This window comes from Martes martes (assembly GCF_963455335.1).
Source record: "Martes martes genome assembly, chromosome: 3".
NCBI classification, from domain to species: Eukaryota; Metazoa; Chordata; class Mammalia; order Carnivora; family Mustelidae; genus Martes; species Martes martes.
In genome coordinates, this window is record NC_137890.1 from 54,030,535 (window position 1) to 54,047,994 (window position 17,460).

Sequence of the window (17,460 nt, forward strand, 5' to 3'; positions counted from 1 at the left end):
GGCACAGTCCACGGGTCCTGCCTTCCAAGAGCCCACAGCTGGGCAGGCAGGACGGACAACTGGATACCTGGGGGTACCAGACTGGGACTCTGTTCCAGCAGTATGAAGAACATGCTCTGGCAGCTCAGAATAAAGAGCAAGGATTCGGGAAGGGGACATGGGTAAGGATGGCAGAGGCTCAGTAGAGCAGATGATTTTTGAGCTGGAACTTAGAGCATGAGTAAGATTAGACCAGGCAGATGAGAGCATTCTAAGCTGGGAAAAAACAAATCAGCCCATGCATGCCAAATTTAAAAATCAGACTTTTAAGAGTGTTTGATTTCAGGGGACGCCTGGGTGGCTCAGTCGGATAAATGTCTGCCTTCTGCTCAGGTCATGATCCCGGGGTCCTGGGATGGAGCCCCTCAGTGGGACTCCCTGCTCAGCGGAGAGCCTCCTTCTCTCTCCCCCTCTGTCTGTCCCTAGCACATGCGCACACACTCTCTCTCAGTTAAATAAATAAAACCTTCTTTTTTAAAAAAGTGTTTTGCTTTGTGGCACCTGGGTGGCTCAGTGGGTTAAAGCCTCTGCCTCCGGCTCAGGTCATGATCTCGGGGTCCTGGGATCGAACGCTGCATCAGGCTCTCTGCTCAGGAGGGAGCCTGCTTCCCCCTCTCTCTCTGCCTGCCTCTCTTGCCTCCTTATGATCTCTCTCTCTGTCAAATAAATAAATAAAATCTTAAAAAAATATAAAAGTGTTTTGCTTCAAAAAGATTTAAGTTTGCAAAGCCTAACATGAGATAAGATCACGAAGTGGATGGTTACGTTCTCACCAGCCTGCCCTTCTCCCAAGCGCCCTAGATGTTTAGGAAGTAGGTATAATCAGAAGGAGCAGAGGACTGAGAGCCCCTTGGTAGGAGCAGAGAAAGTGAGAATCCTTCAGGAACTGAAGTAAGATTGGGAACCAGCACTACATGCCTGTGAGGACAGGTGTTCCTGCTGAAATGAGAAAAAGCCTATCCCAGTGATCACGCATTCTCGGTCTGCTTAAAATGCAAGTTACTCTCTTTAAGAAAGAGGGCCTGCCAAGAAAAAAGCCTGCAAAGTGCCATCAGCTACAGGGTCTGTAAGAATTCTGCTCTGTGCTAGCGCCTACTGGTCACAAGTTGAGGTGAAATCAAGAATTTCCTTTCAGTGACTGAGTCACTCTAGTACTGGCCTGGTGTTTTGTGCTCTGCCCATCTCCTGCCACAGAGGGAAAAGAGAGGGGGAAAGCAAGGTCAGTAGGCCTGGAGAAGGAAAGGAGTTATGGGAAGTCCCTGTCCTCAGCTGGGCTCTAGGCAACGGCTCTAAGCTTTGAGGGTTCTAGCGCTCAAGGGAGGATGGCTGGTTAGTGGCTGAGAGATGAAGAGGAGGACAGGACTTGGATGCACTTTCATAGTGCCTAGAAGCTATCCAAACCAGAGTTTAAAAACCTAAGGGACATTTAGGAAGCCAGAACCTAAATATAATAGGTAACATTTTGCTTATTCCTATTTTATAAAATGAAGTTCATCCATTCGTATTGGTATTATTTTCAAAGGGGTACGTTATGTGTGAGTGTCTATGTGTGCACCAGTGTGTGTGTGAGAGAGAGAGGTTAAAAAAATAAACTGAGCGTCTGGAGTGTGTGCATTGTTTATTTTTCTTTGGGCCATCTATAGAGGTAGAGCCAAGTTTCAGGAAGAATATATTTAGGATGCCTCGGAGTGTCTTAATTGTAATTCCCTTTTTATATGGGGAATTATAAAATTACAATTCCTCACATAAAAGGAGGCAGCTTCTGAGAGCTGTGTGATTGGCCCCTGAGCCTGTGGGGCCCCGCATGCCTCCTCCTGGGGCGTGTAGGCTGTGAGGCATGGGGCAGGGCTGCTCTAGGCTCTCAAGGCTTGGATTCTGACTCCCAGTTTTGGGAGGGGTCTGCTGCTGGCCCACTGCATGAACTTGGGCTGGTCACAGTTTTCTCAGGTAAAAACGCAAAGCCAGGGCTTGGATTTTAGGGACTTTTCATGGCTGTTTCCTCCTGCAGTGTTCTCTGACTCGGTAGCACAGCGTGATGTTCTAAAAAGAGGTTTTCATCCTTCTGGGTTTTACTTACTCACATTTGAGTTGCCGTAATAATAACAATGCCCCATCTAGTGTCCAAACAGGGAATACTGGTCCAGGAGTACACAGTGGGGAATGGCTCTCGGCCCTCCGTGGCATCAGGGCACAGAACAGCAGCAGGCAGAAAGGCTGCCCGGGGGGTCTTTATATCTCACTGACCCAACTTGGTGGCAAAGGACAATTTTGAAAAAGCTGGGTTTTGCAACTTCTAAGGATGATGTACAACGCCAGCACAGTAAGACTTTTATTAAGGTTGCCCAGAATGATCTTTCCTAATATTTTTACTGGCAGCGATGGCCATAAACACAGACGAGCCTCAGGGGGCTGGAGATCAGAAGGCAGCAGCTTGCTGATGGACGGAAGGAAGGGATTCTGGGCGTGCCCCAAAGCAATCCAGCCACATTCTGGCATCTCATGTAGATTTTCACAGACAAAACCTGGAAGTCTGGCAGGGTTTCAATTCCCTCACCTTTCCCTTTTTGTTTCTTTCCTTCCAAATGCTCTCACAAGGAAAACGAGTCTGATCATTAGCAGCTAACCACATGCTCTTAGAACGTCCCACGTTCCTTACCACTCTCTGTTCCTCTTCCGACTGAATGCCACCCCACAGCGAAGAAAGCACGGGAGGGAAGGAACACGAATACTGGGACAGTGCATGCATCGGTTAAGCAAACGGGCCTCCTCCTCCTGTGTTTGACTCTCTTGTGCTTCTTTTTCTTCACTAAGTACGGGGGCAATTTAATTTTTATATTGCCTTGTAAAAATCGCTGCACTGTGGGACCTGCCTCCCTCTGGGAAGCCAGGTCGGTTCTGTGGAACATTTGGGCAGTGTCTCCTGCATGCCAGACACTGTCTTAATGATGTCTGGGCTAAGAGAACATAATGAGCCCAAACTCAGAAATTCTCCATCCGGGCTGCCCATCCTGCCCACAGCCCTGTGACCTAGATTACTGGAAGCACGTTTCACTTCTTGTGACCAAGTTCTTAGCAGCAGAGATTTTTCTCCTTGTTTATTACACTTAAGCCTGATTCTCTTGATGGTTGAACTGACCCGGGCAGCTGCATATCTTTTGGAATTCTGCAATGCTGACCCGGGGCTGATGGCCAGAAAAACTCACCTGCCTGTTGACCTACTTTGATCTCTTCTTACTAAACTGGTTGCTTCTCTGTCACCTCCCTCATTAGTCTGCCTTCCGTCCTTACCTTCCAGTCGGTCACCTGGAATTCTATGATTTACTAGCCCCTTGCAATTTCTGCTTATCCCTGAACTTTGGTTTGCCAGCCAGTCTAATCTGCCTCCACTGAGAGCCATATTCCAAAAATCACTTGATTCTACGGTGTCCCAAATTTTCCTGACCCCCCTCATCACACACTCCATATACCTGCTCCATGGTCTTCATGTCCATCCTGAGAGCAGCATGCCCTCTGACTGAGTTCAGAGTGATGATCTCTGCTCAGTCCCACTAATCTAAATACAGGTCTGGTGAGCTGTGGTATTCCTGACTACAACTATCCCTTGGTGACCAGCAGCTCAGGAGGTTCAAACAGAAAACTGGCGAATGAAATTTGCCTTAGAGGCCCTCCATAACACAGTGGTCTTTGACAAATACTGAAGAAAGAAGACATCTGGAATATTTACTGAACATCTAGAATGGTACCTAGTACATGATGGGGATTCAAAAGAATTTTGGCAAGTTATATGTGGATATCTTTTAAATAACAAATTATAAATGTTTGGAGTTAGAATTGGATATTGTCAACTCCTTTCAGTTAAAGAATCTATCTGGTTCATATCGATATCCCCAGGACCCAGCACAGTGCCTGCTGTATAATAGGGTTGATAGAAATTTGCTGAATTAAAATGATTTTGTAGAGAAAAGTATGTCAAAGTCACTTCTGGAAGATGTCTAATTTCCTAGGAGGCTAGATGTGGTAGGACAGCTTAAGATGTCCAGACAAAACTATCAGATCAGCTGTACCCCTAAATCTATAGGCTACAATATTCTTGAGGTACTAGAGTCTGTGAATCTACCCCATGGGTATGAATCTCAACAAGAGAGGAATAGGGACTCTTCAGTGACCTAATATATATTCCCCTCCAGCTGGGAGCCTCTGTGCCTTCAGGTTTGACCTGGGAGGCAAAACCCTTCTGGACAGCTGCTTACTCATAAGCAAAACTAGGAAGCTGAGCTTGGCCGTGCCCCACTGACACCTGAAACATGGATGAACATGAAACAGCCAGCTATGGGCCCTCTAATGGAGCCCAACATAGTTGCCACAACAGCTGGATGGCAAAGGGCCAAGAACGTAATGCTCTTAGTGAATGGTGTAAGGCTAAGTGGTTTAGAACACTTAATTTTTTGTTACAGTTGAAGCTATCCAGAAACGTAGGAAACACTATACTTAGGTCATTCAAGGGTGCAAGATTCTCAAAGTATATTAGAATGTGTTAGTGCTCATTTCGCATAAACCATAAAGCATCCATTTTTAAAATACTCATAGCAATCAATGTTTTTAATTGAGCAGAAAAACATATAGAGCTATAGAAATGTTTAGTCCGAGCTGTGGTTCCTGACAGTCATCTTTGGAGATAAATTTCCACAATGGATGTTTCAATTAAGACAGTAATATTTATTGAAAGGTAAACCATAAATGCATAGTCACTTGAAACATTATTGAACAGAAGTAATTTATACTGCAGCTGGAGCACTGCATTTTAGCCCTGCTTTGATTTTATCAGCATTTGTCAATTAATCAACGTGAACCTTGTAAAACATGTTCTCTTATTAGTGGAAACAAGCAATTGCTTGCAGACTTTGAAGGAAAGGTCATTTAATAATTTGCTAATTGTGCAAAGATAGATTTAAACTTAAAAAGAAAGGCGAACAAACTCCCATTACTGCTGTGCATACATGCGACTTTAAGTTTAACCTTGCTCACTTAAATGTGATCCATGGTTCCATTTTTGTTTTCATTTTTAACTGAACAGCAGAGAAAGATTAAGACAGAAAAAAAGTAACCTCAGGTTTTAAAATTTATTTTAAGAAACTTGTTGTCACCTTTACCATTTCAAAGGAGTTGCTGGCCTTGAGGCTATGGTTCTAAAAAAATTAACTACATTTTCTTGGGGAAAAAAAAAGAGAGAAAAAAGACAAAGCAAAAGAAATAGAAAACAGTAGCACCAAAGAGCCATACAGTGGCAACGTTCCGTTTCCTTCTTTCTTTTTGTTTTTTTTTACTTGCCTCAACTCATCCTTCATCCTGCGAGATGAGATGTCAGCTCCTGCTTCTGACTGCTGGTTCATTTTAAGTTCAGTAAGTGAGCAAGAAGCTGAGTCAAGTTCTCCCCGGGCAAACCCCGCACCCGTGCACGCACTGACTTGACTCCCTCTGCCCCCCAGAAAGTGCTTCAACTTCCAGCACCGCTACCATGCGCTCTGCAGTCACCCATGGGATGCCACATTTAAAACATACCTCGGGGAGCAATTTCTACACTGGCGTCTGCAGGACTGAATCGAGAAATCCGCACCATCTTGAAAGTGGCTGTGACACCGAGGACAAGATCACATGCCTCGAGGCATTTGTAAGACTAAGAATTTTGCGTGGAGTTTATGGAGAGGAGACTGACATTTGTGGAACGGAGATGGGTGTTGCTAGACCCAGTCTGGGCAAACTGCTTTGCTGCACGGCTCCTTTTATAAGGGTTACGAGGCCCGGAGTTGCTCTCTGCCTGCTCAAACTGGCTTATCAATCCATTCCATTCCGTTCTGTTCTCCGTTCTAAATAAGTCATTATTTCAGGCACATTTCCCTAAGCAGATGCAAACACTCTTTTCCTGTGTGAGATTCCCTTGGGCAAATTAGGCTTCTTGGAAAAGGGTCAAGGAGCAATCAAACAAAATACCTACTGAGAAACAAGCCTGTGTTTTCGGGATGCTGTCAGTCACACTGGCCAGGAATCCGATCTGAAACACTCCTGGGCTGCAATCTTGAATGTGATAGAGCTGTTGATGGGGCGCAGACTCCTGATATCTGCAGCCCAAGTTTCTTTTTATGGTCATAACCGATAGGCTTATTTTTTTCCCCCAGTTTTATTGAGGTAGAACTGGCAGAAACAATTATATAAATTTAACGTGTACATACAGTGGTGATAGATACCACAACTTTATTGTGGTAATCATCTCACATAGTTACCTTTCTGGTGAGAAGGGTTTAGTCATAAGACAATGGAAAAAAATCTCCTTGTCTAATATTTCTAATTAAATGATGCTAATCAAATTCCAATTTCTTAATTAAACTGTAATAAAAACTTTTATAAGGGAAAAGTTACTATAAAATTGCTATCTTGTGTTCTCATCATCTTATCTAACAAATGGGGGATGTTTCTGAAATAAACACTCATCAAATTTTTTTTTTTAGTCCGAGGGAGAAAAGTCCCTTCTATGTTCTTTGAATATCTGCCTTAATTCACTTAGGGTTCAGGTTGCTCACTTGCATATACCAAGATTTTTTTCCAAACAGGAGAGACAAGAGGCACATGCAAAGGTGGGCAGGCTGGCAGCTGGGTTACAGAAGGGCTGTTCCCCAACAGGAGTTATTTCGACATAAACACATATACCACATTACCAAGTCACAGGGAAAAATGAATGGATGTGGATGGCAGGTTTTCATTTGTTTCCCTGACATTCTGTAAATAAGTTTGTGTGTTTCAATTCAAACGGTTCCATTATCTCAGAGGTCTTAATCATTTGTGATAGCAATTTCGGAAGTGCTCAAAGCACGTGCTTAAGGAGCATTACTGGCATTTGGCGTAGTCATGCTACCTTAAGCAGATTTACAACTTTGTTCATGGTTATTCTTGATCATCTCTATTTAAAAGTAAGTTCAGGCTCATGAGGTGCCTCAAGCATCTTCTGGTGTTTCTGTCTGTTGGTCAGCTCTCTCCCCACCATATCTGGCTCTGCTGGGCACCCTCATACTCTTCCCATGAAACCACAGTTGGCAAGGTGAAGAGGGGTGGCTGGTGGCACTAAACTAGGAAACACATTTAAAAAGGGCAGCCTTGTTTGAAAATGTCCCCTGGATTTTGGTTGTATCAGGTGAGGCGAGGCCAGAATTTTAGGAGATGTTTGCCGGTGAAAAGACAGTTTGCTCTACGCAGTTCCCAAGAGGAGGGGGCCATGCAGTGCCAAGAGGGTCTGGAGGCACCAGGGTCAGCTGGAATCAGAGGGAATAAGGGGGGGGGGGATTTGGGCAACAAACTTGTTTGTGGTTTCTGCAGGAAAGGCAAAGCAAGGCAAGGTGAGAGGTTTAGGATTGGCTAGTTGGTGAAATTTCAGTGGGTTCTGTGGTATACGACTGGTTCCCAACTGTCCAGTATCTGGCCCTCAGGTGATTTAGTAGGGGGGATAATATTCTGGACTGCAAGAGCCTGAGAAAAGGAGGCAGGTGGGGGCATGGGCTCAGGATGGCTTGATCTGCACATCCAAAGAGTGTTTCTAGGCCAATTGTTTGAGATCTCTAGGAATTAGCTAACCCTGCAAGGACAGAGCCTTCCCTAGGATCTGTGAGGCCCTAAGATGTCCAAGTATCATGAAATACAGAAAATAAAAAACACGATTAATGCAACCCTGTCAGAAACACTGCCTAAGAAGCATAAGAACAGAGTTTCTCAGATTCCACGGTGCAGAGAAATCACCAGGTATTTTGTTAAACTACATGCGGATTCAATCAGGTGGGGTTTGAGACTCTGCATTTCCTTTAAACTCCCTGGTGCTGCTGGGACCACCGTGAGAACTTCGGGAGAAGAATATCCCTGTTCTCTAGCTCACCTTCTGCAGAGAAAAGGGGAGGACTTCACATTTACTGAGCCCTGCTGTGAACCAGCTTGCGCTGGGCACTGAATATTCAGACTTCATCCTGTCTCACTTGGACAACACCCTCTGCTCCTAGAAAAAATTATCCCCGTTTTAGAGGTAGGAGAACTGAGGCTCCGGGTGATTAAGTCACGAGGCTTGGGTCACTTAGTAAGAAGTTATAAATGTATCTGACCTAAAAACCTTTTTTTTTTTTGCCCCTCCACAACATCAGTACAGATGGCACCACTCTGATGGAAAATAAAAAGTCTTATCTCATAAAGGCTTCATAAAGTATAACGTCCATGGACTTGAATCATGGGGCATTTATAACTTGACTTCTGAAAGGATGGGAAATTCTAAATGGTGTTCATTATCTCGGGACCAGAAACAAATGGTGCTGACTAAATAACTTCTATTTTTTTATGGCCGTTCGAGAAACACTGCAAATGGGACTCCCTCTTAAACTAGTGTTTTTATTTTAAGAAGTGATGCGTGTATGCGGTAGGATACATGCAACAGAAGTTACTCTTCCTCCCACGTGCCCTTAGTTCTACAGCTCACAGAGAACTGTCATTAGGTTTGTGGCCTTCTAGAGATTATGGATGAATAATAATATTCTATGCAAATAATGCACTTTTTCATACAAATTCATTCATACAGTCATTTTAAGGCACTGGGGGGGGCAGTAAATAAAACACACAGAAACCCTACTGTACCTTATATTCCCGGAAGGAATATATAGATCATAAACAAAATAAATACATGATATGTCAAATAGGGATAAATGTTAACGGAGAAAAAGTGGGAGAGGGGATGATTGTGATTGTAAATGCAGTAGTTAAGGAAAAGCAAACTGAAACAGCGACATCGCCTTGAAGACACGAAGGGAATCCTCCCATTCCACGCTGACTTTCCCTTCAGCAGTGTGTGTTAAAGCTCTCCCCATAACAGAACTGAACTGATCTACCTCATTCTCTTTCATGAGTCCATAGTATGCCACTGTTTGCACATAGGAAGTTTCCAGATTAATCCTGTTGTGTAATTTGTTAAGATGATCAGTTAGTGGTCATAAAAAGATTGGGGGAATGTGGCATCCAACCTGATGAAGTAGAAAGGGACCTCAGGTGCTCAGGTGTGAGAAGCTCTGGATATAAGTCCCAGGGCCACTCAAAGCACCCCCCCCCCCATGCTCATGTTATCCTTGAGTATTGCTGGAATGTCTTTTTTAGTGTTCTGGCCTCAGGAGAGGTTCTCCCCTTTCCTGCCTCATCTTAGCCTATGCTACTGTCGACCAGGCACAGGGTGATATCTAGAAGCTCCCCTAGTTGGGGTTGGTGGGGCAGCCAAGGCAACACCCTGTTTGCAATTATCCTCAATGCCAGGCTACCTGGAATCCTTACAGAGTCAAAGGAAATCTTTGACCCTCCAGGTGACAAGCTTTATACATCCCCCACAAATGAAGTAGAAGCAAACATTTTAGGGAGCAGGTAACCCTCTGGGCTCTGAAGGCAATCTTCCCCTTTAGGAGAAAGCATATAAGCTTCCCTAAAACAAAACAAACAAAATCCTTACCTTCCAGTAATATTTATTAATGTGGATACAGATGTTTAACTCTGGGCCATCTGACTGAACAGATTCCACATTTAATGAAAGATTAATTTATTCATTTAATTATTATCTGAGGCGGGACCTGGATTATGTCAGCACTCAGCCAAGCTCTGTAGGAGGAATAAATATCAGTGCAACATGGCTCCTGCCCTTGTCATCTTCTAGCTTTCAGCAAAGACAGGACAAGTAAAAACCGAACAACACAACATAGCAGGACTATGGTACGTGGTGCCAAACGCAATACAACAAGGATTAAAACAAAGGGGAGAACACTATGATCTGGGGCCTCTTGAAGACCCTTCAGAGAGAGGAATCTGAGGCGAGATACAAAATGGGGGAAGTGGAACAAGGAGACTCTGGGACTGGGTGAGTGTGTGTGTGTGTGAATACGTGTGAGCGGAAGGGGAGCACAGGCCCAGCTGAGGGGAAGAACAGATGCTGCAAGGGACCACGCAGTGGCCCTGTAGAACTTCAGCGCTGAATGTGGGGTGTGCTTGTGGATGGCAGGCAACGTTGGCTGGGGTGAGACCAGCAGAGGGTCCTAAGGCCCTGACTTCGTTATTAGATGTGGGATAAATACATTAGTTCCGAAAGAGATCCAAAAAAGCACCATGAGCTTCTTCCTCTGTTTTTGTTTTTTTGTGGTGTACAGGAGTGGGGGCGGGTTGTACACTTTGGTTTTACAACCTCTACTTCTTATTCCAGTAATTTTTAAAACCCACTTCATACTTCTCAAAATAAGATATGCCTATAGTTTAAAAAAGCTATAAGGCCTATACTATAAGGTCTATAATTAAAAACAACCATCCCCTCTGTCACCTGTCCTCCCACCCACCCACCCTTTCCTGCTCCTTGGAGGAGATAGCGTTTTTGGTGTGCTTTATTATGAAAGAGAGTTATTTGCCAGAGTGAGCTCGCTACACAGGTAAGTCTTTGGCCCCACGCAGTTAGTTACTCTCAGTTTGATAAATCTATGTGTTATCCAGAGGAGAGAGACTAACCGGTAACCAACCCATCCCTCCCCACAAAGAGGATGAATCCTGCTGTGGAAGAGAAAACTACTTTCAACTTCCAAATTTAATTTAAGTAATGTGTACATGCTGATATTTCTCAAGTTACCGTTTTTAGAGATTAACTTCTGTCTCACCAGTAGACAAAGAAAAATTAGCAGCCTTGTACAATCACCACCTCCCAGCAAGCCTCCTCCCGCATCTCCCCAGTATGTTAAAGTAGCGATTTGGGTTTGAATCAAAACTCTGTGTTTAGATTGTTATGACTGTATAATAATTGTTTACTATCAAGCCACATAGTGTAAGAAAACACTTCCTAGCTTGTGCGATATTTAGTTTTTCTGGTGGCTCCCCCCCTTTTTGTCTATCACTAATTGTTCCTGCACTTTTTAAAGTTAAAACTTTTTAACTACAAAAGCCCTATTAAAACCATTTTTTCTTTCCGTGATCAATGCCATCAGTTAATCTGTCACATCTATTCTTCCCTCGAGGATCCTCCCACTGAATTGTCTGGTCTAGCCGTTTCCCAGGCCAGCTGCCCACCTGTTGTCCTGGGGCTTCTTTTTAACACCATCTTGCGAAATCCCTGCGCCTCTCGCCTGTGTTGGGTCCCCCGTTTCCTGGATCCCATGGCTTCCTCTTTCTTGGTTTACATCCTCATTTTTGTAGATCACATTCTCTAGTAGCTTCCTGAGAAAAGGTACATGGGAGGTAAATTTGTTGAGACCTTCCTTGAGCGTCTGAAAATGTCTTAATTCTATACTCAACACTTGCTTCTTAAGCTTGTCATTGAATCCTAAGTAAAAAGTCATCCGCCTAAGCATTGTGAGGGCTGAACTGTCTTTGGGCACTTGAGGAGCCTGGTGTCACTGGCATTCCTGATCTTTTATATATGACCTATTTTTTCTGAAAGGTTTTGGAATCTTCTTTGAAATCCCTGGTATTCTGAAACCTCATATTAAAGGATCTCAGTGAGGATCTTTTCTTATCCATTGTTCTGGACCCTTCAAATGAGGATATGCCTATTGTTTCATATTGAAATTTCTCTTGTATTATTTTTTGATACTTGCCTCCTCACCATTTTTTTTTTTTCCTGTTTTCTCTTTCTGGAACTCCTATGGTCAAAGGCTGAATCTCACGGACTCATCCGCTGCATTTCTTACCTTGTTTTCCCTCTTCCCTCATTGTCCATCTTCGCCCTGTTAATCTACTTTCTAAAAGTTTACTTGACTTTATCTTCTATACTTCTGGATAATTTTTTTTTTTTACTCTAAGTTTAATTTCCAGGAGCTCTTATCTTCAGATTATCCTTTTTTTAAATAGGATGCCCTTTTTATTTTGTAGATCTAATACTGTCCTCTAATCTTTCTGAAGATATTTAGGTTCTTAAAAGTTTTTCTTCTACTTCTGAGTTATCTATATTTTCACTGAGCAAACCCCCCAACTTCTCTGTTTTGATCTCTATATTTTATTCTGTATTTTATGTTGGGGCTTATACTCACTGGTGACTCTCTCACTATTCATTTATATTTCAGACACACACACACACACACACACACACACACTTGGGAAGAGTGAGTCTTTACAAGACTAAGTGGAAGCCCTGCATGGGTGCAGGGCATTTTTATTACCTGGTGAGCATCCTTGTGGGGTAACTGGGTGGGGAATCCAGCCATTTTGATGGGAATTCCAAACACCAGTCAGGTAATTTCTTTGACTTGTTCAGTTTCTCTAGATGAGCATCCTTTAAACTCTTAGCTAAAGAGCCGGTCCCCAGCACTAGGTGCTCTGGAGCTCTGCTATGAAATAGTCCAGGAAGATCGAACTTGTTCCCTGTGGAGTTTATTTCCCCTGGCTTTATCTCTCCAGTCTGGGCTGCATTTCCTTGAGTCCAGAGCATCTCTGAGTCACTTTAGCTGGTGACTGTGCCTCAAGCATCCAGCACGGATGGAGAACTGGTAGGGACGGTGTGATGCAGGGAGAGGACTAATGCTCACACCCTTTCAAGCCTCCCCAGGGTCCTGCAGAATGAATTTGCAGGCTTTTCCCAGGCTAGTTCAGCTCCTCCTCCTCCATCACGGTGCCATCTTCCCCAAATCTGCTGACATCTCCTACTTGGCAGCATCTCCTCCTTGGCTTGGTCTCTCTTGTTCTCATTCTCTTTTTATCTTTTTGTAGCTTTTTTGACCCTTTACTACAATTTCAGGGAGATTTTGGGATAAGAAGATGTGAATGCATTGTCTTCAATCTGACAGAACACAGGTTTCCAGTCTTATAAATTTTTCCTGGGTTTTATGTACTTATTATGTATTCTACTCTGGTCTACTTTGTTTATTCAGAGAATTTCAGGCTACCCCTAATCAATGACTAACTACCTGAAACCTATTTCAGGGAAGATGTTGCCCAAATCATTTTAATTATCCATTATTTTTAAGGTAGTGTTATGCAAAGTGAGTTGAACTCCTCTAAGAATTTAGCTTTATAGTGTCTCATTGTTATCTTTACTCCAGAAGTTTGGACCCATAATCAACTTGAGGCAGATGCCACATCAATTTCTTAGTACAGGGGAAGGAAGGAAAGAAGGGAGGGAGGGAGGAAGGGATGGCAGGAGGGAGGGAGGAAGGGAGGGTTGAGAAGGTGAGCTGGGGGGACAGAGTGGGGAAGGAAAGAAAAGAAAACAGACATCAAGAAAAGGATTTTAAAAAATCCTGAGATGACTGGCCCAAATAACTATTTTAAGAAAAGCTGTATAAGTTTATTTAATGAGAGAAAAGACTGCAGAAAGTCATCTGACTTTAAGATAACTCTAAACAATGCTCACTCACATGGAAGGCATTCAAGTAATGAAATCACTAAGTGTTTAGGGAGAAACTCCATTCATTCATTCATTCATTCATTCATTCAGGAACATGAACCCAAAATTCATATAAAAAGCACCATTATCCAGCAAAAACAATTCAGATAAGAGAGTGTCACAATTACATGCTCAGATTATCTTCCAGTTATGTTCCTGTCCTTTTACTGCCCCCAAAACTATCTATGTTTGGTTTCAGAATGCATGCATGTATGTATGCACTAATGTATATTGTACATATTCCTTACCTTGTTCCCAAAATAAATTTAGGTCAGATTACTGGTTATCCTTTTAATATGTTTTTATTTTTCCTGAGTATATTTCTTACAAATTTGTCTACCTGAAATTATGTAATTCTCTCTATACTATGCCATAACTCAATTATGGGCCAATAACTTTTTAATAAAGTAAGTATGTTGTCAACAATAATGCTTCTAAAGCAGCTGTGATCATATCTTTGTGCTTGACAAGATGAAAGACTTTGTAGTCAGACTGACCTTGTTTTAAATCCTAACTCTTCCAACTTACTGAATGTATGATCTTCAGAAAGCTCACAATCTCCCTAACAGGAAAACGGACATAATATTATCATTTTGCAGGTTTTTTGAGGATTAAATCATATAATACATATAAAAAGCCTGACATACTCTACGTACCCAATAAGTAAAAGCTATTAAAATCAGAGCATAAGAAGAAACCTTTAACTCTCTAGAAGTATATCTTTTCTAAGTGAACAGTTTTCACTTCTGTTCTTAGGCATCACATCACTGGTAAGCTTGTCCATTAGAAGGAACATGTGAGTTACTTAGGAGTGATGGGGATAAGTTCCATAGGCAATTAGGGAAAGCAATATGTGGGAGGCAGGGACTGTGGAAAAAATTAAAGATAACATCTGACTCTGGATCAGTTTCTTAACCTTTTGGGGACACTATTTAACAGCAAAATTGGGAGGCAAGATGAAGCTCCTTCGGATATTAATGAGAAAGAGTTCTACGGTTAGGTAATTTTGGAATATGTATTCATCTCCCCCATTCCAGGGACCAGTTTGGATTTGTTCAACCTGGCGTATCACAAACGTATTTGCTAACAAATCATCCCCACTTTTTTTTTTTTTTTCAGGTACTACTTATTAACATATTTTGGAAAGGATGATGAGTTGACCTGCAGCTTCTCATTCTATAATGTTTCTCTGAGTCTTATGGCCTCAGCTAAATGGTCTAGATAAGGAAGAAAAAGGAAAATATAATGTGTCAGAGGTTTTATTTATTGATTTCTCCTATAGCAGCATATAACTTTTATGGGAGAAAGTCTATCATGGTTTCAAGGAAATTTCTAAGTATAGGTTAACATCTCCTCCGCATGGTACCATCAGTATCTCTGATCACCAACACATTGACTGAACTGCTGCCAATTTGGTAGATTTGATTTGGTGAAGAAGAGAGTCAGATTACTAGGACACATCTGGCAATTCTGGCAATCAGTGAATGAAATGAATCAGCAGGGTAGTGATCGGACTGGCTGCTCAGTGATCAACAGGACCTGGATGGAAAATCTCTGTGGGATGAATTAATCCTGAGGCTGCTGGACTACACAGTGAAAAGAGATGAAGACTCAAATGGGCATTTCATGGGCATAATTCTTAATGCTACAATTACAAGTAAACCGTTAAAACGAATTGTCAACTAAAACAATTTCACTTCTCCTATCAACCTACCAGCATTTACTTTTATCTGAAAGGAAAGGGCTGTGCTGTATGTTACTGGCAATAAAAGGATATACAGCAGGAAAGAGGCCAAAGAACCTACCAAAAGAGTATCCAAGAGCCAGAAGCTGTGTCAGGAACTTTCCATGTAGCCTTCAATAAGTCTTTGTTTTCTTACTGGTAAAAATAACTATCCTCAAGGAGCTTATAGCTAAGTTGATTATATTTACAAATTTGGGATTTTCATTTAATGCCTTCTTACATTACAAAATCATTCTTAATTTATCTACATAGCTGAGATAAAAGTGAATGAATATGTTGATGTTCTTTAATTAATTACATGAAATAAACCCCCCTCCTTCATCTTAATTGCAGGAATTCCAACACAACCTGTTGCTATGTTTTCCCTTTTTTCTCATGATGTGTCTCTTTCCCCTCAAGGCTGCTAAGGTTTTAAAGTGTTCTAATTATTTCTATCTTTTCATTAAATACTCTGCCTCAAAAGCATACTTTTCCTCCTCCTTAAAAGGAAGTTTATCAAAAAAACAACATTGTAGAATCCAAAGAATGAGTGTGTTGGTAGTAGGGTAGCCCAATCATCCTAGTTTGTCCAGGACAGATAGGTGTCCCATGTGTTGGGCCTTCCGGCTAAAAGTGAGACAGTCTCTGGCAAACAGTGATAGTGGGTCACCTTGGTTTGTAGCCTGAGTGAGAGGACTGGACTCTTGCACCAGAAAGTTGTAATTTTAATCTCCCTATTAGAAGTTTTCTTCTTTCATTGCCAAACAGCTGTAGAAAGCAATCAGACACCAGATGGATGAATGAATTTAATGACCTTTAAGTTTCCTTTACACCAGTGGTTCTCAATTCTGGCTCCTTTCTAGATCATCTGGTTAAGTTTTTTAAAATGATGCCATTCCCTGATTTGGTCTGAAGGTGAGTCCCAATCATTAGAATATTTATTTGAAATTTCCCAGTTCATTCTAAGGTTACCATGGGCTAAAAAACACTACTTTGCATACATTCTGGGATTCAAACTATAGATTTAATAAGAGCCGCTCAGAGCCAGGAGAAATCTACTTTATGGGCACTGACTTTTTAAATATTACATGTAAGTTTCCATTTCACATTTTAAACACGTGAGAACCCACAAACTGACTATATTTATTTACCTAAGGATCAGGATATATAAGTTTCTGTCTTTTCATGTTTTCATTCTGACCATCAAACACCACCATCTATTGCCTTTGTGTGTGTGTATTGGGCACTGTGGGGCCACAAAGGATTAAAATTCTCTGCCTTCAGGGAGCTCACCATGTAACACATGAAAGGTGACTAAACGATGGAGTCACCAACCAACCGCAAGAGGAGATCAAAGAGGAAATGGCTGTGCCCAGAGACGGTTGGGAAATCTGCACAGGGTGGTAGGTAGGATTTAAACAAGGCCTTGAAGACTGGGTGGAATATCAATTAGAACCAGGAAAGGCAACCCCAGGAGGGAGAAAGACACTTTTGGGGTAGGTAAGAAGCAAATATAAATATAATAGGGGTGCCTGGGTGGCCCAGTGGGTTAAAGCCTCTGCCTTCAGCTCAGGTCATGATCCCAGGGTCCTGGGATCGAGCCCCGCATCGGGTTCTCTGCTCAGCAGGGAGCCTGCTTTCCCCTCTCTCTCTGCCTGCCTCTCTGCCTACTTGTGATCTCTCTCTGTCAAATAAATAAATAAAATCTTAAAAAAATATAATAAAAATAAAATAGAGTAATGTAAATATATATACACATTCTACACAATGCAAACCATATCTAGGAAGGCACGTAGCTCAGTATAAGGCCAACTGCTGAACAAGGGGGTCATAATCACCCAATCATTTTTTTGGTGATGATCACCCATGACACTGAAGATGAGAACTGGACTGGTGGATGAAAGAGTTGGTTTAAGACAGGCATAAAGTCAAGGTTGGGGACCAAGCCATAAAGTCAAACTTGGAGACCAACCCCTAAACGGCAGTGGCAGAAGTCCCTTCCCTCTCTCGTGCTAGGCCCACTGAAGAGACCTCATCACCCAGACATCAAGTCAAATGCTCCAGCAGTCGCTGCCAAACTCTTGAGGTTCCACCCTATCCAATCAAGTGGTTATTTAATGTTGAAGGACTACAGTTACAATAGAACTTGTGCAAAAGTTACGCATTAGTTGTCACGTTATGTGATTATCAAGCATTGATTTTCAATTACTTTTATAATGCAATGGCCTTTTCTCTAATTTCAGAATTAAAGCACTACTATTCCATTTGTCTTTGCCTCCTAAAA

General features: G+C 42.3%; 1 protein-coding gene across 1 annotated transcript in view; it reads right to left on the reverse strand.

Moving 5' to 3' along the window:
* The window catches only part of ENOX1 (ecto-NOX disulfide-thiol exchanger 1), a 560,820-nt gene that overhangs the window by 241,721 nt on the left and 301,639 nt on the right, over positions 1-17,460 (reverse strand). The window contains exon 5 of the mRNA XM_080798203.1: positions 11,143-11,289. Coding sequence (XP_080654329.1) covers positions 11,143-11,230 — 88 coding nt within the window. The 5' untranslated portion in view covers positions 11,231-11,289. The remainder of the gene's footprint in view (positions 1-11,142; positions 11,290-17,460) is intronic.